The sequence below is a fragment of the Plutella xylostella genome, chromosome 25, assembly GCF_932276165.1.
Source record: "Plutella xylostella chromosome 25, ilPluXylo3.1, whole genome shotgun sequence".
In the NCBI taxonomy this organism is placed as follows: domain Eukaryota; kingdom Metazoa; phylum Arthropoda; class Insecta; order Lepidoptera; family Plutellidae; genus Plutella; species Plutella xylostella.
In genome coordinates, this window is record NC_064005.1 from 4,240,905 (window position 1) to 4,266,621 (window position 25,717).

The 25,717-nt window shown below is 37.1% G+C and overlaps 1 protein-coding gene across 4 annotated transcripts in view; it reads right to left on the reverse strand.

The window, feature by feature from the left end:
* The window catches only part of LOC105382345 (ETS-like protein pointed), a 114,116-nt gene that overhangs the window by 39,991 nt on the left and 48,408 nt on the right, over positions 1 to 25,717 (reverse strand). The window contains exons 1-2 of one of the 4 annotated variants that reach the window (XM_011552210.3): positions 8,523 to 8,681; positions 128 to 533 (exon numbers count right to left, since the gene is read on the reverse strand). The exons of 2 other annotated variants lie outside the window; for them this stretch is intronic. In XM_011552210.3, coding sequence (XP_011550512.1) covers positions 128 to 170 — 43 coding nt within the window. In that variant the 5' untranslated portion in view covers positions 171 to 533; positions 8,523 to 8,681. Of the gene's footprint in view, positions 1 to 127; positions 534 to 8,435; positions 8,682 to 25,717 lie in introns of those variants that run through there. One more of the 4 variants, XM_011552209.3, reaches the window with a different exon arrangement.

A 25,717-nucleotide genomic window follows, 5' to 3' on the forward strand; every position in this document is an offset into this window, starting at 1 on the left:
AGTTTGATTACTGGTTGGACATAATAAAGACGATCAGTATTTACAAAAGTGATATTCTACTTTTTAATACACCCACCTCACTCTTGTTCATTTCAGTTTATAACTATGTATATTATAAGACACTCACCTTTAGGCTTATTGAAAGCTTTCATCATGACTTTGATTCCCATGCCTGCGTCGCCGCCGTTGCCTCCACTTGTCTCTGCCTGGGACTGAATACTTCCACTTTCAGCCTACTCAGAAGTAGGCTCTATCAGCCCGTTTTTATCACTGGTTTTACTTAATTCTATATAGAATATACTGTCTTTATATATTAACGTCTTTTTATAATATCAACAATCACAATATACAAAACTTAACTTTTTAATTAATTAAAGATCAATTTATATCACAATATTGTTAGAGTTCTTGATGGAGAGTCCTTTAAACATTCTTCGCTGTTTTTCATTTTGATTGTACTTTTATTACGTCACGGTGGAAATGTTTTTAAAACTATTATCACTGTTCATAGTTCGCTTAATTCAGTTCAACATCTGTAAAAAACGCTCGAATAATTAAGTAACCTGCATATTTCGCACTTGACTCTCAAAACAAGGATTCTGTTGCCACGACACAATTTTCAAATATCGAACGCGCGCTGCGACGAGACAAAAGCTTCGGTATTCAAATTGGAATTGCGCGGGTTCCCACAGGTGGCACCGCGATCCGATGCAGGGTGCTTCCGGCTGCACCCCACTTGTCTATGCCTCCCTTCCCCGCCACTTCCTGTCAACCCCTAGCTGCGGTTCCCACACGGCGCGCCCGCCCGTGAAGGGCCATTTCGCTTACACGGTTACTGTCATAGACCGTGTTACAGTTTTACGTGAAATTCTGAAGCATGACGTTAAACATTGTTACGGGCTAGCTCTATGTAAAATATAAGAAGTAACTGCATCAAATTGTATTTTTAATAAGTAAACTCATAATAAATAAATTTTGCAGGTAAATGGACAACCTGTTGCCAGCGCTCGCGTCGTGCTAGCCCACCCCTCAAATCGAAAGTGACGGTTACAAGTAATTTTTGATGTGCGTGACCACCAAGCAATTAAAAATATGTTTGTTTTATTTAACGGTTCCCGTAGCACTAAAGGTGGTCTCAATTTATTACAAAATGTATCATTACTAGAACAAGATAAACGAAACATATTTAAATGGTGCTATTAACTATGATGTCTTCTTTGTTTACAAATTTATTATTAAACCCTCATCTGTATGTAATAGAACTGTATTCACTCACAAAACGATCACACACAGCAAACAAGATCTTAATAAAATTATCATCGGCTTTTTAATAACAGCGGTCTATGAGACCCACCCGCCAGTTCAAGGGTTAAGTGGCTTTGTGAAGCTCGTTGTCTAACAAGTCTATTTGTTCCATGAAAGGGGCTAAATTGGTTGGTTTATTGGAAATATATTGAAGTTTTACAAACCCCAAGTTAATCCTTTTGTTACACGCGTTTTAATCATTACTGTGAGTAATAAGTAATAAGGGTATTTATAAGTCCCACGAATATTAAAAAGAAGGTTAAATTGTTTCTAACTCTGTGTACGGATCCAAAAGTTAAGATCAGATAAAAATATTTTTGTACTTGTTTAGTTTAAACATATCGAAAATGAATATATAGTTTTGAATATTGATCGAGTCAAAGTAGGTATCTGCCTAACTAATTAAATTTCATAGATACCAAAGCAACATTTTATTACAAAAAAAAATACAAGTTAAGTGAATCTAACTGTACTGAGATGAATGTAGGGGGCGACCCTTGGCCCTTATACACTTCATCTAATTCATTTAGGAACCTAATAGAAAGAAGTAGCTCTTAATCAAAAACAAATTTAAATACATACAGACATAAAGAAACATTATGGGGCCAAATTTTGTGGGATGACTTATTAATGTCCAACTGGAAAACACAGCTATAAACTGTTACGTATGTATGTATTTAGGTAGGTACATAGGCGCCTCCTTGCAAGGTAGTAATGAAAATAATTCGTTTTTTTTTATGTTTTTTTACGAAGTGGCTTATCAAAATCATTTTAACCCTCTTTCACCATTTGAAAAGTTATGCAATCGTTTGTAATTTTAGTTAAGTATTAAGTAATAAGTACAGTTTTTTTTAAGACAGCGGCACAACGGTTAATTATCGACATCTTACTATAGTCACTATGATTTATTGTTTCAAATTCAACGTAGCTTTACAAACTTGGATATAATTTGCTTTAAAAGTCACATGCAGGTCCCTTTATATCACACATTCAACACAACTGACCGCTCTCCTTATTAAGGAACAATGTCTGGTTGAACGATCGACGTCAAAACCATTCTATTATGTCCAAGAGAGGTCGTACATGTATAATTTATGTTGCCAACAAAGATCTACCGGACCTTTGGTCCCTCTTTCGCTCCCGCCTAGCTGCTATAAGCTGTCCCTTTCTTTAAGGCAGTACAGAGCACTATGATGTAAGTAGCATCATACCATACATCATATTATATCATCACCTAATTTATGTGATCACGATCTCTTTGTATGTGACCGTTTTCGAGTAATAAAATCTAAAAAGCTTAAAGTACCTACCTACCATAAAGGAACCAATCTCTGCATTGAATTGTCCCATTGAAAAATATGATTGTGACTTTAATAGCCCTTGTATATCACTGATTGATATGATTTTTTGGGTCTAATCTCTTTTGATGGTTTAATTTAGACATCAAAAATATTTTTAAAGCGATAACTCAGATAGTTGATTATTTTGGACAGCTCATTATGAATTTGAATCTTTAATTGTCATCTATTTTTTATAATTACACAACAGAACTGGATCACTATTTCTTAGCTGTCAAGTTATACAAAAAATCTACAAAAACCGCTGCTAACTGACCAGCAGAAAGACTTATTAGCCTGTTACTAACAGAATGTCAGTCAAAAATCGGGTTTTAATTGGCCGCAGCATCCTCCCATTCGTATGCGGGCTCAGACCGTGTAGGGGTCTCCTGAGTCTACTCTAGCTTTACAAAAACCAAAACACAGAGAGCTGTCATATAATCGGCATATAACGTTAATACAACTAGATAGAGTTGTGGTTAGCACAGTAGCGTTCTGATACTTCTTTTTACGTAAGTTAGAATGAACCCGCTGATCCCGTGACCCCGCTGACCCCGGGGCGGGAGACACGCGCCTCCTATCTTTAATTACTCTGTGGCCGTGTTGACACCACACCAAAGATTTACTCTGTGGTTTTAATTGCTTGCGTTGCGACTTTAAATTGCGCTACTGACAGGATTAGTCGGGAGACTCATCTTGTCTTAGGTTTTAGCTGCACACAAACATAATAAGTATTACTTTTATAGGTAGTGGTCAATACACATATACCTACTTTTATAGTGTTTATTTATAAGTACCAAATTGATCACAAACAAGTTACAAGCATTAGATGTCAAGTAAAAAAGAGGTGTTGAAAGCAACACAAAAAACAAATTAGGTGCCATACTTTCTCTACCATATCCATATTAAGTTACAACCGCAGTGGACGCTCAATCAATTTAACTTAAATCAGTTGAGCTTAAATAAAATAAAAGGAGACAAATGATAGCCTCGGGGTGAGGGACGAGGCGACAATCGAGTTAGCTGACCCGGCCCTTCAATCTGTGGCGATTAGCGCGAGTGATCGGACCGGGATCATAATCGATTTGATTCGATACTATTTGTCCGGGACCAATAATTGCCGTGAGTGACAGTTTAAAAACAAGTGATGTTATTTTGGTTATAAAAGGATGGACTTAAAAAATATGTTGGTTAAAATATTAAAGAAAACTGAAACGGCGCTGAAAATGGGGTTAACAACTGTAAATAGGGTTTTGCATAATTTCTTGCAACAAAGTTAAGTAGGTATAATTTGCTTCCCGGCACGTCAGTTACTAAATTTTGCGAGTTGTTGCCTCAACGTCAACAACACGGCAGTTCGTTCGAACAAATCGATTCAAATTTAGAACAATAGTGTTGTACAGAAGCCGTTAACAACAATTTTGTTGATATCAATGTGACAATGCACATAGCAGCTTTGGACGTAAGCAGTTAAGCTTTTATTTATATGGTTGTTAGTGATAACTTGGAATACAATGACGGCAGCTTGGAACACATTGTCTGCATAGTTCACGTGTGAATAACTAAACTACCATCTTCTGAACAGGCTAGCTTCCGGCCAGTGCAATAGTGCATATCTAGGTCTATTAATCAATGCAGTATGTTTGTATCCACTTGCTGACAATGTATTAGATTTAAAATTAATTTGAATATGAATTGAAAGCTTTTCATTATTTCCGCAACGATCTAACAAATATACCTCCTTACAACGATCATCGACGGTTAAAAACGAATAAATCTATCACTGGATTAACTAACAATATTCCAGAAAGATAAATAATTTGTGTAGAATGTTCCATTTCTGTGTAATATTTTGAAGCGAGGCGGGAATGCGGGTCGGACGGACCGCAAGTGATTTGACCTCGGAACATTCGATTAAACTGTTATTACATCTGTACTGGCCACTGCTGGCTCGGACCTCGGACTCTATTGTTGACGGCTAATAGCGCTTCTGTTCGAAATATGAATCTTATTTTTCTTCTACGTGAACTGGTATGGATGTTTAAGGCCAGTTGTAATTCTAAGTACATTCAGAATGGCTGTAATACTATAGGTAATTAACATAAAATTAATATCCAAACGCTGCTCTTACAGATCGTGGTTTAAAAATGGATATCGTAAATCACTACAGCGCTACATACGTTAAAATTCTAAGAATAATGTAAAAGCGAGTGCCTAATTAACTCGAAAATAACATTAGCTGAAAATCAAGCTTTGCATTTAAATGATTGGTATTTAAGTAAGGATTTAAGCCAGATAAGGGTAACTGGGCTAAACTGATGCAAAAAATGTCTTACAGCTTGCTTACCTAAGTTATTGCCACTTTTGGTAGCATCGAGAAAAAAAGGGTAGATAAGCTACGTGACTCACGTACCCAACGCAACACTCGCGCTATTTTTTTTAGACGTAAGTAGAGATACTAAATTACTAGCTGTGTGATGTAATGTCACAATATAAATTACCTATATATTTTTAAAGGATTTTATTCCTACATTCTTTTTTCACTATTAGGTTTCATATATATCCGGAAAAAGTCGTGTGCCACGATTTAATCAATTTGATGAAATACATATTAAATGATGGGTGTCAGGAAGACTAGTTTTTTTGTTGGAGGAGATAATGTAATAAGGTGGCATATAGCGTGTTATTGAGAATGGTATCGTTTCAGCAGTTTTCAGTGTGTCGGCGAGGCGTGCCGAGGCGGGGGCACGCGGCGCGCGGATTGGCTGGCGCCTCCCGTCGCCTACGCGCATGCGCACGGTACGAGCCGAGAAAAATCTTAGAGAAAAATAAACGCAACCGCTCGATAAGCTTCTACGTTTGAAATTCGAAGAGGAAAAATATATTTTGATGGGTTCTTTGTTTACGCCCTGAATAAACTCTAAAGCTTAGGTATTGTATTTCGTTAAAACTCAATATAAATGTAAATGTTCTAAATTCTGAAATTGATATGGAATAAACGATTCCCCGCTGTCGTTAAACATTTAAATAGATGCGTTTTCAGAAGTTTTGTATGCAAATTCTCACGGTGAGGTTAAGTTCAGTGTCGGTGCGGCCATTTTATGTAATATTCCCATTTGAGAACAGTTTTTTGTTTTTGTTCATTTACTTTGTTTGTATTAATTATCATATTCGAATTTGTAAAAGCAATAAATTTTGCTGAAAGTTTCTGTGAAAGTCTCTGAAATTCCATAAGATTTTAACAGCATGCTAACTTTTATCTAGACATCTTGAGACAGGCTCTTATTCTTACATCAACTTATCTGTCAACGCGCGTCATGATTCCGTGGGGTGCCTATTTCGGTCACTATCGTAAACCCGCGGGTAGCGATTTCTTTCGCATTCCCAGTTCGTCACTCAGCCTCTGAATTAGCCAGTGGTGACACAAGCGATATTAGTGTCTATTAACATAAAGCTAAATTTAACTAACATTTTAAATTCGGACTGCAGTGTGAAAACAACGATATTTACAACAAAAATAACCGACTAAGCTGTAGGTACCGTGTTATCGAATGATTTGGTCGAATAAACCTACGTATCTTTTTTGTAACGCACGGTTTTTGGGTTGAGAATGTAAGTGTTCGGTTTAATGCTCCTTTGTCGTGGCAGTGAGTGAAGTGAGTCAGTGCCACGGTCGGCTGGCTGCGAAAATTCAAACCTTTGCCCCTCGTGGTGCGACCTCCGCGGAGACTACTGGCTCACCAAATAGTTTAATGACTGGCCGTTAAACAAAAAACTTAAAAAGTTATTTTAATTGCGCATAGAAGGTTTCTTTAACAATTTTTTATACTCCTCTTACTATAAGTACAAGTACATAGTTCTGAAATCGCTATTGTGATAATTATACAAATTTATAGACTATGTAATACTCAAAAATCTTACTACAAAGTTCTAGTACCTTACCTACCTATATATTTTTTAGTCAATGGAAAAAAAGCTTGATTTATTGATATTTTTACTTAGCCTTTTGAAGGTTTGGACTAAGATAATGTTATTTGTATTGTATAATTAAATTGCTCTTGTTATTATAGAAGTTAAGACTTAAGACATTAGGATTCTAATTACTAATTGCAAACTACATACAGCCGAAATTACCTAAGTGCGTACAATAACAATGTATAATTTTCATAAGACATATTCAACGAAACGAAGCAGATGTTAAAAGGTTCGAGCTTTAAAAATATAGCAGACAATACTTTTTAAAAGTTCCTTTTAGGTGTTAAAAAAAGAGGTTTTTAAACGTAACGATTTGCAACATGGCTGCCAAATAAATGGCACCTGTATCCGCCGCGGCCGGATGTGAGTGCAACCCGCGGCCCGCGCTCTGCCTATCCGATTATTAATACCTACTAATTACTGATTTACATTTCTAATGCGTTTTTTTGAAATGCATAATTTCCCCTTGAACATTTGAAATTACGTTGACTTTTGCAATCGGAATGATGATAGTTTTTTATGTATATGCAAAGTAAATAACTAAAAAATGTTACTGGTATACCTACATAATCGGAATTAAGCAAATGACTACTTATTTCATAAAATAGGCAGTAATCAAACATAATGTTTAAAAAATAAAAATACATCAAACAGGAATAACCCCTCCCCCCTTAGTAAATTGGGTCACCGTAATATACTTTTAAGAGTGGAAGAGCCATGTAGTTATCATGCTAAATTTATTTAAATTTGCTTTAACATTAGTTGTGAATATATTTTCTTGCTTATTTTGAATATTACCTAAAGTACCTAAACACTTAACACTTAAGTACAAACAGGAAACCTAAATAAAATACTAAGTATAAAGCCTAATGTTAAAACTTTACTTATCAATTGAGAACCTAATCTCATTCTTTAAGTAAATTCAAAATAAAACATTCTAAACAAAACTTCCCCTTTTCACTCATCCCTTTTTTAACGAATTATCTTCCAGTAATTCACTCTTTACATATTCAGGTTCGTTCATCGTCCCAATAGCGTGGCCATTATGAGGTAAGGTAATAGAGGGTAGAGCCACAGAGCCTTATCTCTCCCATTGTTTAGCCTCGCAGCTCATTCCCACGGCTCTGACAAACTTGTCTGATAACAACTTACCTGAATATGACAGCACTATTTTTACTTTTCGTGTGTAAGTAGGTAGGCCGTGCGTAGAGTATTGGAGTCATCGTTCGAAGTTAAACTAAATTTGAAAAGGACTGTTTCGTTTAACTTAAGTGTAGGCAAAATTTTTTAAATGTAAACATAAGAATTAGGCATAAGTACCTGCTTATACACATACACTGTTGTCAAAATCAGTTTTAGTTACACGCTTTGGATCCTAAATTAAATAATATTTAAGTTTAATTTAAGGTTATGCCGTTGTTTACGAATGCGATACATTAGGCCATAACCTGGAATTAGCTTTTGAATCAGGGCGTTATAATGTTATAGTACCTACATGCTTAGAGTTAATTTAATTACAACTCTATTGATTCATCTGCATTCAGATCACAAAACAGTTATGCAGTCATGTCATAGCCACCGCGTGTTATCGAAAACCAAACAATACAGTCCGATACCGCCTATCCAGCTCCAGCATACACCACCATTTCGTATTCACGTCGTGGCAACAGAAAAATGCATTGTTGAATTGAAAATATTCAAATGGAACATCAAACAAAGAGCAGCGAGAGTCAAGTGCGAAACGCGGCTACCCACGCCCCCGATCCAGCCGCAAAATGTATCAGCGGGGCCCATTATCCAATGACATACTGCAATTACCCATTTAGTACAATTCGGGACATCGTAGGCTCAGTAGGTAGGTATTTCCCGTGAAAATAATATCACACACAAAAAAACACTAATTACAAAAAATCCACTCGGTCGGTCACCGTGGCGTTCGGAACACGGTGCTGGCGCGACAGTTTTTTGTTTTTCGGACCGGTCATATCAAATTAGGAATAGGTTCCAGGTTCGAGCGTGAGTGGGCGCGCGCGCGAGTCTCCGATGCCGGAGCGCGACTGGCTGAATGGGTGCCGGCGGAGGGGCGAAGCTCGCCACAATGTCACTCCCAGCGAGCTTACGAAAATTGCGAGTGTCCCCCTCATTAACCGCGGTACTTCGACATCTCCGCAAGCACTAGGATAGTTGCTACACGTCACTCGTGTGGTTTCTCCGACTCGTCTAGATGCAGATTTTGGGAGCGTCGCTCTCACAGTTTTTTGTCGGTTTCCGTCGGAAGGCGCTGGCGCTCCGCACATCCGGGCCCACCTGCTCGCACTCGGGAGGAGACTGTGCGTCAGAAGGAGATGAAGTGTTATTTTTTCACGTGAGGCAAAGCGCGGACCGGATGGCGGTCGACGGCGGACACGGTTATGAATGAATCTGCCGTCTCCCTCTGGTGTGAGCGGCGGCGTCGTGCGTCTCGCTCGCGGCAGGTTGTCGCCGACGTAGAGGAAGTGAAAGGGACGGGAGGCGTAGTAAATATTGCCGAGACGGGATTGCCACAGGCACAGGTATCAACCGAGGCTTCGGTTTTTGTACCCTGACAAAGGATAACCGTGCGCTCATTCATAGATTTGTCTACAGTGATTGCTCGCCCGAGTAGCGCTTCCGGTCCGGATAACGAGCAAAGTTTTTATCAATTTCTATAGTGGTCATTAGTTGTGTAATTTCGTAGCAAACATGCTACGAATCGCATAATATTAGAAAATTTTACACTTACATCATGAAAAACTTTTAACTTATTTTGACTTCTTATCTTTGCACAAATTTTAATTAATAACCAAACAAAATAACCATTACTTAAATTGCCACATATGTTGCATTAATCTTTCAGTACTCTGCTATCATAATCTTCAAAAAACAACGGCTACGCCACAATAAAGGGTTACGCTTTAGTTTCAACTGTAACCCTTTCGTAGCGATTTGATACTGGCCAAGGAATAAAGAAAGAAATCCAATCCACACTCATTCAGGGTTAGGCAGCAAGGAGTGCCAGACTTCACTAAAAGTAGGTTCAATACTTATTGTTATCTATGGGCTGGGCGCGGCTCTAGCGGCCCGTGTCAAACATTGACTCTTCGTATTTGTCTCCTCAATAGCACGTGGACAGTTGGAAAAAAAACTTGAGTTAGAAGGATTGTCGGATGAGTTCTGGGAAGGTATATTGATGTTAATGGCAGTTTCCGGATCGGCTCACGGCGGGTTAGTGGCGGCCATTGTGGAAGTACGATGGTTGTCACCAAGCCAAGTGAAACATGTGGAATTAAAATTTGATTCGGTATGGTTATGGATATGGTCTATGGTAAAAAATATAGTATAACTCCAAAGGTATGGGTATGTTTAAAATTTGTTTTGGTTATATTTGCAAACTTTATAAACGGAAAAAAGGACAAATAATTGGCCTTAATTTTCTGTTCCCTATTATAGCATTATACTTTGTAGAGTGGAGGATACTCTTATGCAACTCATATAATCAACCTCAAAAGTTACTCTTGCTTCGCACGAATAATTAACTGTAACTTTTTCATCGTTAGTCATAGTTACCTATATTGTGTTCCATCGCACCTTGTACTGGTATCCAATACAAGCTTACGTTTCTTCTCAATTAATTAATCAGGCTCACTGTGCCATGATACAGGGAATATCTACTAAGAAACTAATAATGACAATCATATTTTATTTCTATTCGCCTCTCCCTATCATAATTATATTTGGGATAATATTATTAACAGCAAAATAAGTGGGTGCAGAAATGTATAAGAGATTTTACGTGTAAGACGAAAGCTCCCTAAAAACAAACAGACATGCTCATTTTTTAAATTACTTTTTTAACTTTTTTCTTTACTTGTTTCTGTGCGCGAGAAATGCCAAAAGGTACTTTCCTTTAACGCCCTCCGGCTATATGGGGTGACGACTTGCGAAAGGTGGCTGGATATGATTGGATGCGTAAAGCTAGAGATCGCATCCAGTAGCGTGCTTTGGTAGAGGCCTACCTCCAGCAGTGGCTGCTATAGGCTGATGATGATGATGATGATTTTTTTTTGTAAAAAGATTTCCCGAGACGTAAATTCTGCTAATAAATGAGTCCGTTAATGACGTAAACCAACGTAACAAGTTCCACGTAAAGAGTTTCACTCGAACTGTAGAGTTGCTCCATACTGACGAAAAAGTAACGAATGAGAACTATCGTGCAATTGGCACATTTAATACAGCGACATAGAGTCGCGGTTCGTGCAGCAGGGCTTCGTAACTTTGTTTTTCGTCACATAGAGTGACCCCCAGACGTTTGTGCAAACAGGACGAGATGTGGCGGCGTTGCCACATTCAGTTTCACAACCAATGGTTAAAGTAATATTCACCAATTCCGTTTTTTCATGTATTTATTTATTTAAGCAATTTATTTTTAAATCTTAGGTTTTCTTCTGTAAATAAAAGAGTTTGAAACATTTTACTGACATTGCTATTATTTAAATTTATAAGTAAGAACAAAAGCCTTTTTTTACTTAAAAAAGTAATATAATTTAGGCTAACAGTCAAAATTGTATGATAGTAACTGTCAGCTATCGATAGAGTTATTGAGACTGGCTTATAGAAAGAGAAGTAAGGTTACTTCAGTATAGCTCAGAGAGCAAGTAAGCTGAACAGACGGAGAACAAAGAATCCAAAATCGAAATAAGGACGAAGTAGTCCCACAACAAATCACAGTGATCAAGGCAACAGCAGCATCTACACACTACACCAACTCACACTCTTCACACATTGTAACAAGGGTTGGTTTCCCCTGTAAAGAGGAACAAATTATTGTGTCGATGTTGGAAGCGCCAGGTGCTCCGCATACCCCTCCCCTCACCCCGTGAACTTTATTACCCCCCTCTGAGATCTCCACATGTGAAGTGGGCTTTTCCTCGACTGCCAGGAGTTTAAACGTCTGATACTTTGATTTATTAAGACATGGGAAGGAGAAAAAATGGATTATTATTAGGTACTTTTGGTAATTTATTGATTTAGGGGTAAGGTCTGTCGTTTCTTACTAAATTAGTTTGGTTGTCAACATCTCGACTAGGGCTTACTTCTTATAACGAAGCCGGATTAAGATAGGTGTATGTATATAAAAAATAAGAGCATGTAGTAAATATCTCTCCAGAAGACACCTGATCGGAAGTACCCAGTCACAGAGGAAGCACACACAAATAAACATACATACACTGATATGGTACAGTAAGGTGCAGATAAACCTGACCCCCCTCAGAAGCATTGTTACTATGAGAGGGGGGTCAGGTTTCTCTGCACCTGACCGTACATTTCTAAATCAAAATGTTGTTGTGTACCTACCTGAACAGCGCTTTAATGGTTGTCAGTTGAATTAGCAATATGAACATTTTAATTTAGAAGAACACGATTGCTACCTAATAAATTGTAAAGTCTATCTATTCAAGTATTTCACTACACTAGTAAAAGATGCAAGCAGCGACCTATCGACTACTAGAAAAAGTTTATAGCATTATATTCGTTTTTACAATAAAATTTAAATAAATAAATATTATGAAGAGAGACTGTGGGAACGGACAGCGAAAGGCGGATTTTATTCAAACTCATTCCAGATTTTGGCATCGCCAGTAAATCACGTGAATGAAAACGATGCAATTAAGTCCACAGCTGTAAAGCGATTGCAGTTTTTGCTTGAAATTTACAGCTTATAAGGTCACTTATATCTTCAAAGATACAAAATAATCAGTCCATATGAAAGCTATGTTGGACTATGTTATATTTAAATAATGTTATCATCATACCATTAGTATGCTGGACATAGAGAGAGCACCAAAACACTCTATTCTCTACCTTCCTCATCTACTCATTACCGGTTCCTTCCAAAGCATAGACCACAAGGAGCACCCCAACCCTCAATCCTCGACCTTCCTCATCCATTCACCTGCCACCAGTAAAAAGCCGTCGCTCCAGAGTGTAGGCTGTTACAGCATGATATTAAATTTAGCTTCTATAAAGCTATTACAGGAATCAAATAGTTGGGTAGCTTTCGTCCCGTAGCAATGATGTCTTCTCCCTCTATCAATATGAGCCTGTCTCTTTCCCTCCAGCTTCCGTTCTCCGACGTCACCGTGGGAACTGTGTTTTCGTATTTAAATTCGATCCTCATTAAACAGGTTTGACTAAAATTCGCTGCCTTCTTTCGACGCCTTTTGCTCAACTTTTTATGGTTCCGCTCCATTTCACGTTCGACTTGAGCGTTGAACCCAGTGGGGCACTTTTGATTTAACATTTAATAATGATATGAGATGACTTATAAGTATGAGATGACTCTATGTTATGGTTCTATTTTGTCCTGTGGTTATGCAGTCTTTGAAGATAGATAAATGTATGTACGTATAAAATGATAATACTTACATATCATACACTTACATTGTACTAAGTATGCACACTCACTCATACTAGCTACAAAAAAAAGTGAATTCAGTGATGACCATCACACATGCAATTTAGTCAACATCAGTCGCAGCCACACACAGTCCTCATCCAAAGGGTCCAATGGAGCAGTATTCCCGGGACCCACCCTGTCTTCTAGGGGTACATTTGGTTTGCGCGTCGTTTTGTTCGCGACCGCGGCGGCGGCCCACAATGCGCAGCTCATGAGAACATGCCCAAATCTTTTCATCAGCGAGAAGGTTGCATTCGAATGAAAAGATATCCAATATTTATAAATTAGACCTCCGAGGATTGTACTGCTCAAATTGTATGCTAAGTGTCTGGTGGGAATTTTCTGTTGCGCAATGCGGATTTATGTACGGGGTGGAGTTTTATGTATGTCACAAAAAGGATAAAAAAAACTGAACTGTATAAGTATGTACCATTTCAAGAAATAAATATAATTGATCCGAGTACTGACGGCCCCTTATACGAAGAAAAAACTTTAAGTTACCTAACTACCAAAAAAATCACCTCATTAAAACCACTGTGAGAATAGATTCGAAACTAAATTTTAATTCCCCGTCTTAAATAATCGTAATAGGTTGTTAATCGCGGGTGGTCAACTGTAAGAAAACGTGGAAATAAAAAAATACCCACGCTTCTTGTAGAAACTATGAAAGTATAGTTAGGTATTTTGCGGACAGCTTCCGATTCCGTAGACAAAACGTTTTTTTTTTTTATAAATTTTATTAAAATTATGTTTACTCAGTACGTCATATGATTTTGATAAAATAAGGCGACAAACTCTGCATATTTTTAACTAAAACTCTGATAACACTGTATTACTTTACTTTACTTTAAAGTTATATGTAGGTACTTGGATACAAATGTAAAAAACGGCAGCAACAAAATCAACTTTTTACATGGGTGGATAGTAGATAATTTTCTCACGATAAACAAATAAAACTCCAAATATAATGATCAGGGCCATATTTTTGTCTGCGTCTGTAGCTGTCATATGGATCCATGTTTCTGTCAGTTTCCCAATCTACCTCCACATCTAGTTTTGAAAACCTGACTTTTATTTATTATTCAATGAAGCTTTAAACATACTCTTATAGTTCAATATCAATTTGGTTTCGGAATCGTAAATATTCTCGGCTGGAGAATACGAACTAGTTTCTGGCCATCGCCGCCACTGAATATATTGTAATGTTTAAGTTTCTAAGCCTAGGAAAGATATGGAGAATACTTCAAGTCATTAATAAGTAATTAGTAGATCACTATTAGATCTATCACTAATGGTACTAATTATTATTCTGTGCTAATAGTTACATTTGAGCTCAAACATATTTTGAACCGTTGTGCTAATTCCAATGAACTGTAAAATTCGTGTCACGTGCAGGGTGCAGGTACTCACATCCCCGCATAGAATGTAATGAAAAATAATTGATGGAAAAATGATTTAATTTAATTAAACTATGGATAGCTATAATGATTCAAATATTTTGTAACATTATTCCTACTCTACATATTTACGAACAGTCGATACTTTGATACATTTAATTAAATGAGACGATGGCAGCCCAGTTGCGTGCTTCCTCAGTAATTATTTACTATAATGTTATAGTGATATAATTTACATCTAACCGATGGTTATAGCCTGTGTTAATTATGAACAACCATGAATATTTGTGATGAATACATCTATTACTAGTGGATACGTTGGCGTGTAGATAAATTGAATAATTATTTTTGATTTATTTCTTGATCGATTTTGGTTGGCAAATGTTTTGCAACATCTAATAATATAGTAACAAATTTAAATAGCAATAAAATATTTTTCATAGACAATTAACATTTGACAATAGTCCAAACTGTTTCACTTGAGCTCACTGATAAACTGGTAAAAACTGATAATCAATAATCAATGAAAGTTAGTTCGATCATAATTTAATAAATTCAATAGAAAAGAGTTCAACGTGCGTACTTACTTTTTTTAAAGTAAGTACCTGCATATTGTATATCATAGGTATAGGTATTATTATTAGTGATATGGTATTATAATTATTGTCCATAAAATTCTACAAATACCTTTCTAATAATCATTTATCAAAATTCAATAAAGTTTTATTGAAAAAATACGATGTAAAAGCTTATCAAGTAACTCTCGTTATGCATTTAAATCTTACTTACCCACTGATAAAAATCCCTTGACAACGGGATACATAAAAAGTTAATGTTAGCATTTTAATTATTTTTAATAACGATTTGTATATAGTCTAGTGTAAAAGAACAAATATGAATTTATGCCTTAAGTTTATGGCCTACAAAGGCGCTCGAAGTTACAAAAAAACTCTTAAAAGTACAACTACACTATAACACTTTCGTTTTCTTAAAACCACAAGTTTGTGTACATACTTAAGTCTGTGCAAATAACAGTTTATCGTATTGTATTACTTATGTTTTATATTTGAGAAGGCAGTAATATGTTGGAAGAGTAGGTCGAAGGTATTTCAACATGCACAGACCGATTTCTTAAAATTTAATGGAATATTTGGTCACAGTCATCATATCAGTGATAATATATAAAGCCTTCTAATTATATGTAGCAAAAAAAACCCATATTTCTTGGCCACACTTAAAGTTGTTCGACTCGTAAAACACTCATAATTTCCCGTTTTTCATAACATTTCATAAAATATCTCATTAACATTACTCCAGCAAGTAAATAGTAGCACCTGCCTGCTAATGTGCTTTTTGCACGCCAAACTGATGATTATAATAGGTTCATTATTTTATTTTTAATCAATCAATCAATGCAGATGTTACCTATGTCCAGTGTAAGCAAATTATCTCAGTCAAGTATTAGGGAAGAAACTGTAATATTACCAGAGTATAGTATAGCTGTATTTTTTATTGTTGGTCTTTTTAAAGTTCTTTGTATTCATTAAGTAAATCATTGTAATATTTGCAACTTAATAACTATCCAGAGACAATTTCCTCTCGATCCCACTTAGTATCAGCAGGCAATGGCGTGTGACGTCCACATAGAATGCCATAAATCAATGGTCCTACTCCACGCTCGTGGCACGGTACATTAACTTCATTGAGCGACCACCATTCACAAGGGAGCGGCCGCTGAATGAAGCTCCACCTTCAAGATCAATATGCTTTGTATCTACTTAGAATAAGTACTTGTGTGTAGATGATTATGTGAATATTAAGCAGTTCTTTCAAATATGTATGATTTTATGTGATTCCAAAGTAAATAGCGGCTTTTCTAACGAAACCAAATAACCATTTTTTCATGTTATACCTATGGCATCAATGATATTATACTCAGTTCAGAGTTGAAGTTGTAAAACTGAGAAAGCAACTGTTCATTCAAAAGGATTTAAGCATATATTATGTTTAAACAGTCGTCGTAACGTCAAGTAAAAGTGATTGTATCTCCATTTTGGACGCGTACAAATTTCCGGCCATGGGTCTGTTTGCTGAAGCGACACCGCGGATGACCACAAAGAAAGACAAACAGTGACTCAAGGCCTCGGGCAGAGAGGCGCATTACGTCTATGGGAAAACCTGGCTTTATCGTAAATGGTCAGATAACATTTAAATAAGACAATAGTCTTGGATGCGTTATCGATTTTTTTGCCTTTGTCTTGAGAAGTTCTTGAGGCGCCTTAGGCATGGGTTGTACCAGCAAAAATAAGAATAAGGATTTAGGGTGCTTTTCCACCAGAGATGTGCTATGCTACGATGCTATGGATGCGTTTGATATCCACCAATCATAATTATTAGTGCACATAGCTTAGCACTGGTGGAAACGGATTCAACTAAGATATGTTTTTTGTATGGAATGATGCGTGCTATGGATGTGTGCTATGGATGCGTGCTATGGATATGTGCTATGGACCATCGCGAGTGGTGTAGCTATGGCGCCGCCGCCCCCGTCGTTTCCCTACTATCGATACATAGCATAGCTCGAGATGCGCATCTTTCTCGCACAGCTACTTTGCGGCGGCGCATCTTCGTAGCGCATCTTCCTCGCACAGCTACCTAGCGTAGTATTGGTGGAAACGGTCACATATTTTCGTAGCGTAGATATCACATCTTCGCAGCATAGCTGCATAGCACATCTCTGGTGGAAAAGCACCCTTATACATGCAAAACATACTAAGTACTACAAATTATAAAAAAAAAACAAATATCTAACTGAAATTCGTTACCCATATTTAAATATAAAGTAAATTGTAATTTAAATTTAATATCGCTTAAAGTCCATAAAAAAACTAATCAAATAAAAGGAAATTCCTAATTCTATAACGTGTGAACATACCTCGACAGTCATAGAGCGCCGACAAATTAATATATACGCAAAGCTATACACAAATTGTAAATTTATGCGGACAAAATTACGAGGTGGATCGTTCGTAAATATTGACTCTATGGTATTAATTACTATTTTATTCAAAACACTGCTTCATTAATAGATAAAGGTAAAGGTGACTATTTGGTTCGCTTGGGAAACCTTCGTTTACATTGATATTTCAGATCGCTCGATTCAGGCTTCGATATAATGCTCGCTGATCAATGGCAGTGAGTTTCAGGAAAGCGTGTGGTATTAGAGGAAACATTGTTAAGATGTAATATTACATAAGTATAAGCATATAACATTTTACGAACAACGTCCCATACCTATTTATAATTATAAAAGCTACCTTTGAAAAGCTTATGATAAATATCCAAGTTAAAGAATATCTCAATCTGAAACAAAAAACCTACATGTTTAACTAACAGCAACGTAGAGATCTGCTACTAGTCATTCTAAAATGAGAAGGACCAGTCTTCGTGAAAACCTGACAGCATACTGCTGCAGTAGCTGCGTGGTTACATAAGCCCCCGATAGTGTTGCTTATGGTCCCAGATAAGATATCCAGATACTTTTAATTAGTTCGGAGTCCCGCTGCTTCTGTAGATAACGCCACAGATTTAATAGTCTGTTTGCATAAAACGCGAGGCAGACTTCAGCGTATCTTGATTTCTTTAATAGATATTATAATCATTTGTTTTAAATTAATTGAGCGAGGTCACTGGCCCCGATTTAATTAAATATTATATTTGGAGCTGTGAAAAGATCTGGAATAAATTAATTGTTCGTAATAAGCCCTTTAGGCGGTTTTTTTGGTTTTGTAGTCTGATTTATGTATGTGTTTGTGTTAAAAGTGTCTTCCTAAATAAACGAATAGGAATAATTATGTCTTAATTACTATATACCTACAGCTTTTGTTTACAATGAGTGAATTGAAAAGGACTGTCTTTAGAGTTATTTTCCAAAACAAATATGTATATGTATAGGTATATATTCTGTTTCTTAACTGATATATAAGCCAATTTTTAGGGTTCCGTAGCCAAAATGGCAAAAACGGAACCCTTATAGTTTCGTCATGTCCGTCTGTCCGTCTGTCCGTCTGTCCGTCTGTCACAGCCGATTTACTCGGAAACTATAAGTACTACAGTGATGAAATTTGATGGGAATATGTGTTGTATGAACCGCTACAAAAATATGACACTAAATAGTAAAAAAAAGAATTGGGGGTGGGGCCCCCCATACATGTAACTGAGGGATGAAATTTTTTTTTTCGATGTACATACCCGTGTGGGGTATCAATGGAAAGGTCTTTTAAAATGATATAAAGTTTTCTAAAAAACATTTTTCTTAAAGTGAACGGTTTTTGAGATATCAGCTCTCAAAGTCGTAAAAAGTATGTCCCCCCCCCTCTATTTTTATAACTACGGGGTATAAAATTCTAAAAAAAATAGAGGTGATGCATGCTAATTAACTCTTTCAACGATTTTTGGTTTGATCAAAGTATCTCTTATAGTTTTTGAGATAGGTTGATTTAACTGTAATTTTGGTTAAGTTATTGTGCTTACTACGGAACCCTTTGTGCGCGAGCCCGACTCGCACTTGGCCGGTTTTTTATTTATATGTTATAAGTATAAGTACGGATTACCAAAACAACTATGGAACCATTTTGAAAACATTTGTACACTTACTTAAAAGAAAAGTATGATATAGATACAGAGACGGTTTATGTCTGTAGGTTAAAAAAAATCAAGTGTATTAAATCATGCATATTTAAGTAGCGTCATTAACGTGTTTTTTACTAACTCATAGAGATGGCTACAAAAACTGTCCCGAAACAAACCAGAGATGTGAGGTCTCTCTGTGAATGAAGACAAGAACTACAAGATCAGCCCCAGCCTCGTATACCCTGCAGATTGGACCCAGACATAAATGAAAAGATATATAGACTACTCGTATGATAAAAAATAAGGGTCGATACCAACTCGCGGATTTTTTAAATAATAAAATTAGTAACTTATTCTGTTTTTACTTTTTTAAGCTGTGTGTTCTTCACCAGCCTAGAAAAAGTCATGCTTCTTAGAGCTTTATTATTATGTGATTGATTTTAAATGTAAGGATTTTTTCTCGCCGTACTTAGCAGGTAGGTAATATAACATTCATCCTTTATCATTTTCATTACTTTCTAGTCGTTATCTCTTTATAAGTAAGTTGTAGCTATAGGTTTCCGAAATCTCTAAAAGCAGAAAGAAAGAAAAAATAATTTTTATTCGGCGTGAAATTTATACATTATTTAGACGAAAGTCAATTAAAAACTACTCCCCGTAGTCCAAAAACTCCGGATAGGTCTTGCCCATAGACTCGACTTTCTACTGTCGGTTTTTATAAAACCCCGGGTCCCGATTGGTCGATGGTAAGTTCTCACGCGCGGCGCTTTCGCACGGCGACCAAACTATATTTATTTATATTATTTATGTTGCGTGGAACACATTTGAGGACCGGTCCGACCTGATTGAACCTCGATTAAAAAAGAATTATCAATATAATATGTATATTTTAATATGTATCCAGAGCTTCGCTTCACCATAATTATGTTATTCAAATAGAGCAGTGTGTTTAGATTTTGTTCGATAGGATTTAACTGCTTGTTGTATTAGAATTATGTTAGCCATGTAGTCAATGTGCACAATCGTTAAACAAATACCTTATTTTTTTATTTAAAATACGTTACCAAATTAGTCACAAGTTCAATATAAATTATGAAAAACTTATACCTATTCATACTTTATGAAAAAATGCTATTTACTCTTTTTAAACTTCGTAAAGTTAAGTGACTAAATCAATGAGTTTCACTTAGAATATTTTTGTAAGCAGAAGCTGCAATAACCGACCGTAGAGAGCTTAAAGTTTATATGATCGGGCGAGGAGCGCAATTTGCTGAAAGTTATAACTGCAATTAGAGATAGGTTCAGAGCGCGGTGCGCGCTCGGCGGTCGTCACTACACAGTCGTGCACAGTCGGACACAAGTGATGACATGAAACATTTTATCAATAAAGTATATTTTTAATACTTAATTTCGAACATAACAAAATAAAACTAACTAAGCTTAGATATTGCTAAGTAAATAAGTAATTAATTGCTAATTAATTTCGAACACAAAGTTGCCCGCTCCATCACAAAATATTGTTGCATCTAGAGTTAGATTAAAAATACACAAATTGCCATAATTATTATTCAACCATTATTCAAAGCTATAGAGCGCATCCTGTGGCGTGCTTTGGGAGAGGATGTTGCTATATGCTGATGATGATGAACCATTCTTCAACTGGATATTGTGCACCTTCTTTAAATTATAAGTTTGTAGGTATTTTAAGGACAACATTTAATCTTACTTTTCTGTTCAGAAGCACAAGCTAAATTAAAAGCACATCCCTAAAGCACTCTTTAAAATTCCGCACCCTTTTTAGCTTCGACAGAAAATTGCGAGCCATTCAATTGCCTTTTTTGCTGCGCCATTAACCGGTGAAAGAGAATTAGTATGAATGAACCTTCGTAAGAGGCTTTGCTATTCCGAGAAATCGCTACTAGTACTAGTCACACGACACTTGTCAATTACCCGCCGACGTAGAGAACTGGAGACCAGCTAGTGAATGACTGTGAACACTTGTTTTGTAGTTGTATTAACTAGCACTTGTTGTAGGTAGTTGCGACTACCATGTTGGGGCACAGCGCCACAGCGACAAATAGAGTTGAAAGTTAATGAATCTCCAGTATTCGAATGTCCAAGCTGAATTTTAACGAAAAGCTACTTATTCAAAATTTCATAAAATAATGCATATTCATCTTAATGACGGGCAAATGGCGTAGTGATTAGTGGCCCTGACTGCTATGCCGAAGGTCCCGGGTTCGATTCCCGGCTGGGGCAGATATTTGTTTAAAGACAGATATTTGTACTCGGGTCATGGTTTTGATATTTAAATTTAATATCTATGTACCTATCTATATACATATTTGTGTAGATATATCAGCTGTCCGATACCCATAACACAGGCTCTGCCTAGCTTGGGGTCGGATGGCCGTGTGTGAGATGTCCCCACATATCACAATAATTCGTATAATAGTCATAGTGTACGCTGCTACGAGAACGCGTGAAAAGTTAAGTTTATTCGAGGTACCACGCAACACGTGACGAGCCTTGCCCACTGCGCAGTACTCGCTGTGCCCACATGCACAGTTACACAGTTAGCCGGAAGTGGCCGGTGAAAAAACCAGAAAGCCAGCATCTCCATAAGACACGGGCATCTCCTTCCGCTAATTATTTACAATATATTGCGTAACGGTGAAACACCGGGAAGGGCCGGGAGAAACACGCTCGACAGGATACGAGTCGCCACCGCTCCCGCGAGCCACCACGAAAAACACCTTATAACCATCACTTAAGAACGCTTTCGGCACAGGCGAGAGACTTGGTCAGTTTCAGAATATCTTTATTCATATTGCAAGCGATCTCGATACCAGAAATCGACTCTCACGATTATTACGCTCGTTCAAACACGAACTTTAATCCAACAGGTTGAGGTTGTTTTTGTGTCGCGCGTCGCGTCGAGATATCGGTCTGTTTATGTTCGAACATTAATTAAAGATACTATGGCAGGAACCAGGAAGTGTGTCGTACTATCTCAACAGTTAGCCGGAAGTCGCTCCACTGTGCGTTCATTCATAAATGAGTGTTCGACGCGATTCTGTCACATGACAAGTCGAGGCTACAGGCATGATTAGCCCATATTTATATAGAGACAGGGTTTAAATTACGTTTCGGAAGCGTAAATAATTAAGCATGAATGAAACGAACCAGTTAATTGAGTAGAAATGTGAACAAACATTTTGTTAACTCATTTCATCTCTAGGCTTGGATTTGAGGCTCGTGTGAACCTGAATGGAAACGGCCAGCGGATGTTATTTTATACCCAATAAATATATACTGCGCAATAAAAATCATTAATTAATTAACAGTACCGTAATCCAAAATTCACTGTAGAGGTATAATTCGTTTTTTTTTTACAAAAAACCTATCCAACAAAAAACCTATCAGAGAATAAATAGTGCGTATTTAACATCGTTCTAAAATTTTGGTTTACAGTTTTCCTTCTTGTCTACGTGTAACCTGCGGCTGCGTGTAACAAACTGAAAACATTTGAAAATTTCAATTTTAGCAAAAACACAAAAACTTCCATTGCCAGGAATAACACAATTAATTCCCATGATTGTCTCACAGAGTAAGGGTCTGTGGAGTCAAAGGGCTTGGTTCTGATTGCATTAATCGAGTTACTCTTGAGTGGCAGACAGAAACAAAAAGAGCGCCACTATTAGCGGGGTGTGCGCCTCGGAAGTGGCGGCCATTAATGCATAGACTAGACAGAGTGGACCCCGCAGGGCTGCCAACTTAGAAAACAAGAAAGTTGCTGGCTGAAAATAGAATCATACAAAGTGAAAGATCACGCCAAAACGCGTTCTGAAATTAAATGATTATATTGTTAAATATGAAGTTCTATTAATGGAATTATCTTTAATTGTGATAAAAATAAGTCCAGACAACTTACTGTACAGGGCGTGGGCAGAGGAAGGAGCTAATTAGATATTAAACTTCATTAAAAAGCTTAGGTTAAGTTATTTCTCATTTTCTATCAGAAAAAAAGAATAAAGATACTGTATTCGCTATCAGGAAATAAGTTACTTAACTTTATAATATATACATAAATATTTATAACCTAAACTAGATTGATAAATATCTAAGCATAAGTATTTTAAATAAAAATAATTATTATAATACAAAAACATAACTCTAAAATAACCGTACTACATGTAAGGTAGCAGGCAGATTGATACAACGAAAAACTGCGGCTAATCTAATAAAGCCACTGAGGGAATCGGATCTAGAGGGCATTAAGGTCAGAGATGAACAAAAAGACGGGCCAACAATTACTGATGCGAGTAAATAGGACGTGGGCACCGGACGAGGCCCGCAGGACCTTGTGGCACACCAGTTAACCAGATTATGTAAAGTGCGTTTAAGCTGACGGTATTTTTTGTTAATTTACGCAAACAGAAAAGTTTGTGGTTTTGATGTGACAACTTTTTCAAACGCAACTGGTAATCATATCCTGTGCATAATAGGTAACAGCCACGTGTAACGTCAAGCCGTGAATTTAAACACAAATTTCTATTTTACGCAATATTTTTCTTTGCGAAATAAACCAATCTTAATTCAAGATATATCGATTGATGTCGATCTAAATAGCCATTTTAGATTCATGTAAAAGACAGTAGCTGCCACTATCCTAGCGCCGGAAGTCGGACGCCGGACGCAGCGGCGTATCTTGCTACTGCATCTGTCCTTCTCCCACTACTACCGACCATATAGCTCCTTCTCTATCCGTCATCTAGCGTCATCCGTCTGCTTCTAACACGGGTTGTGACAGCTCTATCCATCTCGTTCTATAGCGGATTATGAATTTCGTAATGACGTGGTCAAATTTTATTTCGTGTGCCTTGTGGACTCTGCGGTCAGTAGATACAAATTAATGCAAGCCATCTTTGGAATGATAGACAGAGACGGTACGGGCTACTGTATAATGATGCACATTATTATGATGCATCAGTGTTATTTAGGAAGATTACTCGTACAACACCGACAAAAGGAACTTTTTTGTGGATAGAAAGTTTGGTAGTTCTACTCATGTAGGGTAATTCATGTTCTGGGATCAGGTTCCTGGTGCTTGTCTCTTTACTACTAATCTATTTGCTTTTCCAATATCAGGAAGAGTAAGAATAAAACATACAAATACAACGACAAAAATGGTAATTGATGCAACGTAACAAAGGAAAGTTTACACAATCCCAACATCAATTTCCATATGTAAGTAGTTTTATTTCATTTACAAGGTGCGTTCGCGCCGCCGCCGCCGCCGCCGCGCCGAGAGCGGCTAGAAATCATCTCAACGTCCGGCCATTTCATCCAGTTGCAGTGTTTTAATTATTAATGAAACCAGCCAGCGCGGGAAAGCCACTACCACCGACCAGCTTCCGCTCGCAACGCTGCGCTTCATTCATAAATTCACCGACAATTACTAAACGCTACAACTCCATACCACAAAACATCATTTTAAAGCCTATCGCAGTACAATACGGTTCATAGTTGGAAAAAACTTTAAAGTACATACTGCATTTTACATTGGAGCAGAGAGCCTACAGAAATAGCCATCTAAAAAAGCCGTATCTCAAACTGCGTGCAGACGAAAGTGGTTCCACAACCTTCCGCTGAAAGTTGTTTTCCGTTCGGCGAGCCCGCACCCGTTCTGCCTTTTACAGTAACTCGGTTCTCGGTTGATTTACTCGCTTGTCTTGAATGGGATGCGTTTGCTCGCGAAGATCTGCTAGTAATCTGTGAATGAAGGCAGCGTCTCCGAATCGATTCATTCTCGACTGGTTCTCGATTCTCCACTCGATACGCCAGTTGGCTGGTCAATAGCGGAACACTTGAAGGTGTCACGTTTCCACTTGATCGTTTTGAAATTACGTACTGAATGTTTTTCTGCTGTATAGTGTTACATGTAAAGATAGTCTATCTTGAAACTTCTGATTTGCATATAACATTAACATCTGAATTTACCTATCTTATCTCTCTCTGTCTAAATAATAATAATTAGGTTCATGAAGGCTTTTATTACTTCGTTTTATTTTAAGTATTACGAACGTGTGCTATTTCAATAATTACGCAATGTTGGTAGCTACAATGTGTTAATTTTAATGGTTACAAAATTAAGCTAAAAGCAGTTGAAGTCGAGCCCAAAATAACACTGTATATTTTCAGTCCTAGGAGGAAGTACAAAATACATTTGTACAAACTATGTAAGTAATGATAAATAATAATCAGTCTTAATAATCAATCATGCAACTTTAGTTTGCAATTGAGGGATATAAGCAACATATCCCATCCCATCCCACATCAAGATGATTGAAAATAATCAACAGAACGAGCATGGAGTTGTTTACTAAGGAGGTTCTTATGCAAAGAGTAATTGGTAAATTGCGCAACCTCGTTTGAGACTGGCCAGTAAGAGCCGCGCGGACGCATGCGAACTTCTTGGAAGCAAGGAGTTCCCTTTACAAAGCTTGCGCTTACAAAAAACCTTTTTGGTGCCAAACTATCTGCAGCGTAACCAAATAAAGGATATGCTTTTTATTTTTGGAATGCAAACTTCT